We start from the raw sequence: 8366 nt of genomic DNA on the forward strand, positions 1-8366 counted from the left end.
GGCACACAACGTGACACCATCTTCACTAAATTAGATTTTATTCTCTTAAAATTTTCACATCAAAAAATATGGCAATATGATCTTGGCCGACTCGGCCGACTTCGAATTCACAAATGGTTACGTTTTCTCATATGTAGTCTGCCTCTTTCGCACTCATGGCTTGTTCATATACGTGATGGCTTCCCTTTTGCACACTTCATCTGTCTGTCAAGCGAAGCGTTTGACATGTCTCTGTACATCTCTAAGGGTATGGAGTGTGGAATTAAGAGGAGTGGCATCTCTTAGGGTAGAGCTGTTGCAAAAGTGTCCAGCTGTCAGCTATAAATAATAGTTCCAAATCTCTCCAGAGTAGCGCTAGAGTAGCTAAGAATCTAGGCGTTATTGACGGAGTGAATTGCGCTGTCTATGATTTGATATTTTTGTTCAAGTACTCTAGGTATTGTAGCGCCACCTATTTAAAGTTTTTTGATGACACTTTTTGGTACATGGAGATTTCGTTCCTTATCTCCACCTTCCGTATCTAAGGGGTCATCCATTAATTACATCACACGAATTTCTAGGTTTTTTTACCCCTCCCCCCTCCTTGTCACACTTGGTCACATTTGGCAAACCCCTCCCCCCTGGTGTGACGTCACATTTTTCGCATTTTTTTTTTCTCAACAAAATCAGCGAATCGAATTTGTTACTATCAATATTTTATCAAACTATTTTGGACAAAAGAAATATTAGTAATTATAAGACAAAACCGACTAGGAAAGAAAATTAATCGCATAAAACGATTATCGTTCTAAAAACTCGTTATTTAACTGTACAGCGAATTTTTTTTTAAATAAATACTGGTGAAGTTAAAGTGACGTCACAAAGTTTGTGACTCCCCCCTTCCCCTTGTATGTGACCATGTAGTGCCAATTACATCCACACTTCCCGATAACGGGCCCAATTTCGGGCCTGATAATCGTTTTCCCTTTCAACGAATATCAGCACCTCCTGAGCAATATTTGAAATGTAATAAATACTTTGTCTATTTGCCAAAAATATTTAAAGTCCCCTCCAGACTATGCGCGTGAATCGCGGCGCGACTTCGCGGAGCGAACATACTGCGACGTTGACGTAAACTCCACACTTGCACAACTTCACGGCGATTTCGCAGTTTGGTTCGCGGCAAGACGGCGCCGAAGCGGCAGCTGATCGGATTTAGTTTGCGGCAAGGCACTGATTCAAACTGGGAACTGTCAAATTGATTTTTGGTTGATCAAGTTCCCACCTAATATAACCAAGTAGCCGCCATAGAAGGTTATGAGTATGACAGTTTAACAGATTAACTTATGAAGTGTGGAATTAAAAGGAGGAAAATCTCTTATGGCAGAACTATTGCAAAAGTGACCAGCTTTCAGGTTTAAATAATAGTTCCTAATCTCTCCGGTGGCGCTAGGTAGACTCATGGACTACATGAACCATAGAGGTATAATATTATAGAGATGAAATGGGGAGGGGCAACAAATAACCCGACCAAATTACGTAGGTTGTTTTGGGTATGTTGTCAGGAATGTTAAAATGTGTTTTTAATTTTGTCGCATTGCGTATGTTCTGTCCCTCACGGGCGCACGCATATAGCACATCTATATAAATACTAGGTCTATGACATCTTATTTCGGTGTATTGTGGCGCCGCCTATTTAATGTTTTTTGATGGATACTTTTCATACATAGAGATGTTCCTCCTAGATTAACTGACTCGTGAGCGAATCGCGGCGGGAAGCGATTGCGAGTGTGGAGTCTTGCAAGTTCGAGCCTGATAAAGTGGGGATGGAAATGGCACTTAAGGCCCAATTACATCCACACTTCCCAATATCGGACCTGATAATCGTTTTCCGTTTCAGGGAATATCAGCACATCGTTTACAATATTTGAAATGTAAAAAATTGGTTCATATGCCAAAATATCAAGCATTGAAGAACGGCAATTAGAGACAAAGTATTTTTTTACATGTCAAATATTGTAAAAGATGTGAAACGGAAAAATACTCGTGCTACTAGTTCGTCAATTGCTGACATTTTTCTCTGTCACTCTAATAACGTCTCAATGAGAGTAAAAGAGAAAGATCCCCGCAATTTGCGAATTTCGAGTTTCATGGTAGGCACCCTGATATTAGGCCTGATAAAGTGTGGATGTAATTTCCTAACGGACCACGAACTCAATCCAACAGCCCTCTTTCTGGACCCAAAGTCACGGTTCGGTACGCCCGTCTGTTGTAGCTTTAAACTTGACTTAATTGTTCCGTGTGGATGCGATAACGAATTGAACGACAAGATTGAATGATTGAAATAGAATTGAACGGATTGTGATCCGGCGCGTCTGCGAGTCATTGATTTCATTCTTCATTACCGTTCTTTCTTTCATTCTTTCTTTGGCTGACTGAGCGCTCGTCTAGGCGTACGTTCTATCATTTAATATTTTTTCTCACTGTGGGAAATAACTTCTATTAGAGTTTCTACGAGTGTAATAACTTTATTTGTAAATATTTCAGCGTTCGTTGTTATCCATCAACACAATGGTTGCTGCTAAGAAACAGGTAAATTAAACACGTGTTCCCTTCTTTCACAGGACTTTGCTTTGTTATCTGGATTTCTATCTTGAATAACTTCTTTCAAAGTCCTAGATTAATAGCGTAACTTGATAGGCTCGCTTATTTGATAATTTGCGACGCTGAGATGTTGCATACACTTCGATTATCCACGTAGTACGTTTTGAGGTTAGGTCACACCATTTGCATGATCAGTAAGTAGTCGGCAAGTTGTTGTTAAGGTCATTTGATTATTACACTTTTGCGTTGAGATCAGGCTTCAGTAATGGTATGTAATATTTATACATTGAAAACCTAAACTTAACATTTTGTTACAGAAAAAGACCATCGAGTCTATCAACTCGCGCTTAGCGCTTGTTATGAAGTCTGGCAAATACTGCCTTGGCTACAAGCAGACCCTGAAGACTCTGCGCCAGGGAAAGGCAAAGCTAGTCATCATTGCGAAGAATGCCCCTCCTCTAAGGTGAGACTACTGAGAAGTAGAGTTTCCCAAATGGTTAGTTACAGGGAACTGTGTTGTCTTAAGTTTTTACACAGGATAACATTAAAAATCATTATAACAAATTCTTTGCAACATCTACAATATGCACTAACTACAACCTGTGTTTGAGCTTACTTGACAACCATATGGAGTCTTTCAAAGACAAAGAAGTATGGATTCCCTAATAGAGAATAGGTAAAATATTCCTAATACATGGTACTTATGCAAATAGCCTTTATTTCTGTTTCCTAGAACATAACTGTGTACAATGTACGGAAGTTGGACACTGGAATATTTTACTAATTCATTCACGAGTTGTAAGGGAAACCTATGGAGTAGTCTTTGTAAAGTTGCAGCTCCATATTAACAGGTAAGATGTAAGATTGTTGTTGTCAGTAATGTGGGATGGATAAGTATTCAATTCAATTCATTTTTTATTTATCAAGTAACATGACTCATACAATTGGTTAGTATACAATACAATATTAATTCTTATATCTAATGTTAGTATATAATTAATAAATTAAACATAATAAGGGCTTCAGGCCTTCCTATTTGCATAATTCAACTCTTATACTTAAAACAGAAATACTTATCTATTTCATATTTAAAATTCTTCTAACTCTTTGATTCCCACCAGTTTCAAATAAAATTCTTAGTCTTTTATGGATGGCAATATCCTGAGAGTTGAGGGATTAATAAAATAAAATTCCTAGTCTTTTATGGATGGCAATATCATGAAAGTTGAGGGATTAATAAGTTTCATGAACTATAAAGCTGCAAAATCATAGGTGGCAGTAAGTATAGTGTGGAGATGGCAACATAGAAGTTTAAAACAGCATATTTTGCAGCTTTGTAATTAATACAGTTATCAACTTATGTGCAACGTGTGCATATAATGTTCCATATACTGGAGCAACATGCAAATTCATATTCAATGTGACCTATTCCAGATATTAGTTTTACAGTTCTCATTATATTTTGTCTTACCAAAATTGAGAAATACCTGGATGTTTTTTATGAAAGTTGCATTGCTATAATTATAATGGGTGTTCCCATCTGTGCCCGCCCCACGTGACTACCGCCACACAAGAGGTGGGGACCGATGGGAATGATTTGTATGCAGTGCCTATTCCCATCTGTGCCTGGCGGTTATAATGGCCCTGGACAATTTTGTTTATCTAATATTTGATTTAATAGTTGATATTTTCAAAAATTGCCAACCAAGTGGATCATTTATGCATTTTGATTTGATGGCCCTAATCACCTTTGTTGCCTACACTTGGCCCTGCAACATTAGCAGTCTACTTATAGTAGGTATTTTTCTTTCAGAAAATCAGAGATCGAGTACTATGCCTACTTAGCGAAAACTGGCGTCCACCATTACAGTGGCAACAACATTGAGCTGGGCACTGCCTGCGGCAAGTACTACCGTGTGTGCACGCTGGCCATCACCGATCCAGGTGATTCTGACATCATCACCACTCTGCCGGAAGCCACTGCGTAGTTTTAAAATAAAATTTTAAGCGAACAATTGTTTTTTATTATATTTCAAAAGAACTATCTAGACTGCCGGCAGAACTAAATGTGCACGACTTAGACAGGATAAAGTGTAGAAGTATCATAAATGTTGTACTTCTTAGATATTTGACGTATATGAGGACAGTCCAGACTTTGTCCAGGCATTGCTGTTTAGTCGTAGCTCATGGGCGTTTCGTGTACGTAAGTTTTCCTTTGGCAGGATTGGTACTTAGGACCTAAGGATGGATTTAAGAAGTGGAGCCACCAAGATTTGTGATTTAAAAAAAGGGTGGGAGGCTTTAACCCTATTAAAGGCCGCACCAATCTACAAGGTTTTCCCAAAAAAATCCGAATATATTCCAATTAATCCAGCTTTGATGATACATTTGAAGAAAAGTAACGTTTCCTGAAAGTGTAATCTAATTTGAACCTTAAATATGAATGCTAAAGTTGTAATTCGAATGGCGCGTATGTGGTCGATAAATCGTACTATGCCTAGAAAAGGGTTAAACTTTGTCTTAATATCTATAATACACTACTATGCTTTTTGAGCTTACTGTGGGACTTAGTCCATTGGGTATTTGACACATGTTGAATATTGTAACAAAATTTAGCTAAATGGATACGAAATGAGCCATCCATTACAAAAAAGTGGAATTTCAAAAGATATATTAAGATTATTAAAAAAAACAAGGCTCCAGTCTCAAACAAAAAAACTTACTTTACTTAAAAAATGATAGAATATGGTACCATTCGATTCCTTACATTTTATTGAAAAATAAATTGTATGACAACTATATACATACACGCAATATGTTGCCACCAATTTTGATGCGGTTTTCAAAAAAGTGTGTGATATTCTAGAGAAGGGTTTAGTATATATAGATGGTTTGAAAAACAATTGGACACGATAGGTGGCGCTGCTATCGATATATCGTCAAATTTGATTTGCTGAAACCGATTTAGATAAAATTTTGTGTGTACATTTCAACGGGTTCCTAGCTGGTTTGGAAACACCATTGGACCTGGTAGATGGCGCTGCTATCGGTATATTTTTATTTCGTGGGAGTATAGTGGTAAGTCATAAAGGTGTACACGTAAGTTGAGAAAGGTGCGGTAAAAGTGTTAAGGTTGTGACAATCGCAAGTATGTACAAAGTTCTTCCCATATCCACATGTGGAAACCTATAATTGGTTTACTTTTTATGTTTTAGCTGTTTGTATATTATCCATATATACATATTCGTACAAATACAAATAATATAAAGACCGTTACCTCTTTGCGCTTGACCGCTGAAGCATTTTAGTTGAAATTAATATACAGATATGTAATTTGAGTCGGCGAAGGACGTAAGATAGTTTTTATCCCAGAAATAATCCATTAAGGGAGTGAAAATTTTGGGTGTAAGTTTGGTGTGGGGAATCAATAAACAATGAATCGATTGAGATGAAATTTGATATTGATATAGTTGAGTTGTGGGAAAGGTCAAATAATCGTTTTCATCCCCGAAATTATGGGTTATTCCCACTAGTTACCACCAAGTTGTTACCAGTGGTAACTACTGGGAATTTTTTTCCCACCTTTTAGTGAACTACTGGAAAAAAAAACTAACCCACTAATCGAAAAGCACAAAATAATATGTATATACCCCCACCCCTATCCTTGTCCCCGTGTCCAGTCCCTATCCCGTCGAAAAACAAGAGGTGAAGTAGTTCTTGAGATATGAGGCTTTAAAAAAAGGGTAATTTTTTTCTTTATGATCAAATTTTTAGTTTTGACTTTATTTAAAGTAAAATATCGCACTTCCGCTCATGCTATGAGATATATTGCAATTAATAAAGTTATAGCAAATTGAATTACCTTTAATATCAGTCCAAGAAAGGGTAAGTAACTCCTATTTTTCTCTTGTTATCGAAAAAAAAAATGAAATTGCTGTAAAGGGGAAGGCAACCAGTGTATTGTTTAAGGCATTGTCTAAAAACCTACAAAAGCAGTACGATTAGCTTTTATCGGCTTTTCCACACCTTTTCGGGTAAACCTTTGTGCAGCGATAGGATTTTCCTGCAGTTATAGTGAGTTTCGTGTTGAAAGTTCTACTATCCTTCCGCAAAAAATAGAAAAGGGAGCGTTAATGCAATTCGTTTGGGACAATGTCGACGTAAGTATGAACGTAAGTAATGACATGCTAAGAGGAGAGTCCATTTTTAAAAATGGTTGATCTCTAACAGCGCTCAGCTCGCGTAGCCAACGTGCCTGTCGTTCACGCTCCGTGGCGAACGAAACGCAACTGTCACAGTCGCACTAATATGGAAGAGTGATAAAGAGAGATGACTGCGCTATGCTACGGAGCGTTAACGATGGTAACGTTGGCTACGCAGCAGGGCTATAACCGCGAAAATAGAAGTTCATCAATTGCGGGCATTTTTCTGTCACTCTAATTATGTCATAGTGAGAGTAAAAGAGAAAGATCCCGCAATTTTCTAATTTCGGATTCCACGGTAGGCCCCCTGCTGCTATCGGGGAAGGCCGGTAAAAGCTAATTGTCGATAGCGCTCTCGACGATGGTACTGCTTTTGTACAGATTTTGACAATGCCTTAAACAATACATTAGTAAAAATCATGAATCCGTGTAAATCGCATGCTGAACCCTAATTATGGTTCCGTACCCAAAGAGTCAAACGGGGCGGGAATATTACTGAGACTTCGCTGTCCGTCCGTCCGTCTGTCACCAGGCTGTATCTCATGAACCGTGATAGTTAGCCAGTTGAAATTTCTCAAGTGGCTCCCTATTCGCCATCGCCGTAACTCTCATATTCTCACTACCCTTCTATATTTTAAAGAGCGTTTCAACTCTTTCTTCTGTCCGGTGTGCGGAGAAACATCCCCTTGCTCCACCATCTTCTTGATCAGAATTTTATAATATAACTCTTTTACTTTTCGTGCTGTTCGGTTGTGGAATACTTTGCCATTAACCCTTTACCAGGCTGACAGTTCAAAAATGACAATCGAATGTTAGTCTTACTCATCGAAAATAGAACACATGTTTGAAGAGCCGCATGTGGGAAATATATATCCCTTAGCCTGGTAAAGGGTTAAAGTCATTAGATGTGCTAAACCCCTTCCAATTAAAAAAAAAAAATGTAGGCTGATTACCGTTTGCTGCCTTAACTTGCCTTTATTTATAATTGTATAATATATGTTTGTATGTTATTTACTTATTTATTATATTAGTATGTTTTATATTAAAGTATATAATTATTTACGTCTTCAGTTTATTGAATTATTTGTATATCGTTACTACCCGTTCAATGTTGTAAGTGTAAGTACATAGTTTCTTGCTATCCAAAGGTTGTCTGGAAGAGATCACTTCTTAACGATAAGACCGCCTGTTGTTACCTAGCAACTGCATCTAATTTTCTGTGTATTTTTAACTGTATTGTGCACAATAAAAAATATTTACTTACATTAGTGCCTGCCACATTATAGCAATTTAATTTTTTTTTCGACAATAAGAGATCTATCGGAATCGGAACCGACCCTTTCTTTGCACTTAAATGAAAGGTAATTTATATTTGCTAGAGCTTTATATATTACAATATATCTCATGCATGAGCGGTTGTGCCGATATTTGTCTTAAAATATAGGCATAACGAAAAATTTAATTAAAAAGAACAAAAACCTTTTTTAAAGCCTCATATCTCATGAACTATTTGACATACAGCGCTGTAAATGGGCTTAAATTGTACATAGTTTTATAACAAAACAGCATAAACTGAAAAAT

The 8366-nt window shown here is 37.3% G+C and overlaps 1 protein-coding gene across 1 annotated transcript; it reads left to right on the forward strand.

Moving 5' to 3' along the window:
* Positions 1-2321: 2321 nt before the first annotated feature.
* On the forward strand, positions 2322-4598 carry LOC133521650 (large ribosomal subunit protein eL30). Its single transcript, XM_061856740.1, has 4 exons — positions 2322-2432; positions 2527-2571; positions 2901-3046; positions 4397-4598. Exons 2-4 carry the CDS (start codon positions 2551-2553, stop codon positions 4569-4571), a joined length of 342 nt encoding a protein of 113 aa, XP_061712724.1. The 5' UTR covers positions 2322-2432; positions 2527-2550; the 3' UTR covers positions 4572-4598.
* Positions 4599-8366: the final 3768 nt, after the last annotated feature.

Source organism: Cydia pomonella, chromosome 1 (genome assembly GCF_033807575.1).
Source record: "Cydia pomonella isolate Wapato2018A chromosome 1, ilCydPomo1, whole genome shotgun sequence".
NCBI classification, from domain to species: domain Eukaryota; kingdom Metazoa; phylum Arthropoda; class Insecta; order Lepidoptera; family Tortricidae; genus Cydia; species Cydia pomonella.

Coding starts and splice junctions, on each gene's coding strand:
- LOC133521650 (XM_061856740.1), top strand. CDS start 2,551: ATGGTTGCTGCTAAGAAACAG. Junction 2,572..2,900: donor TGGTTGCTGCTAAGAAACAG/GTAAATTAAACA, acceptor ATTTTGTTACAG/AAAAAGACCATCGAGTCTAT. Junction 3,047..4,396: donor AAGAATGCCCCTCCTCTAAG/GTGAGACTACTG, acceptor TTTTTCTTTCAG/AAAATCAGAGATCGAGTACT.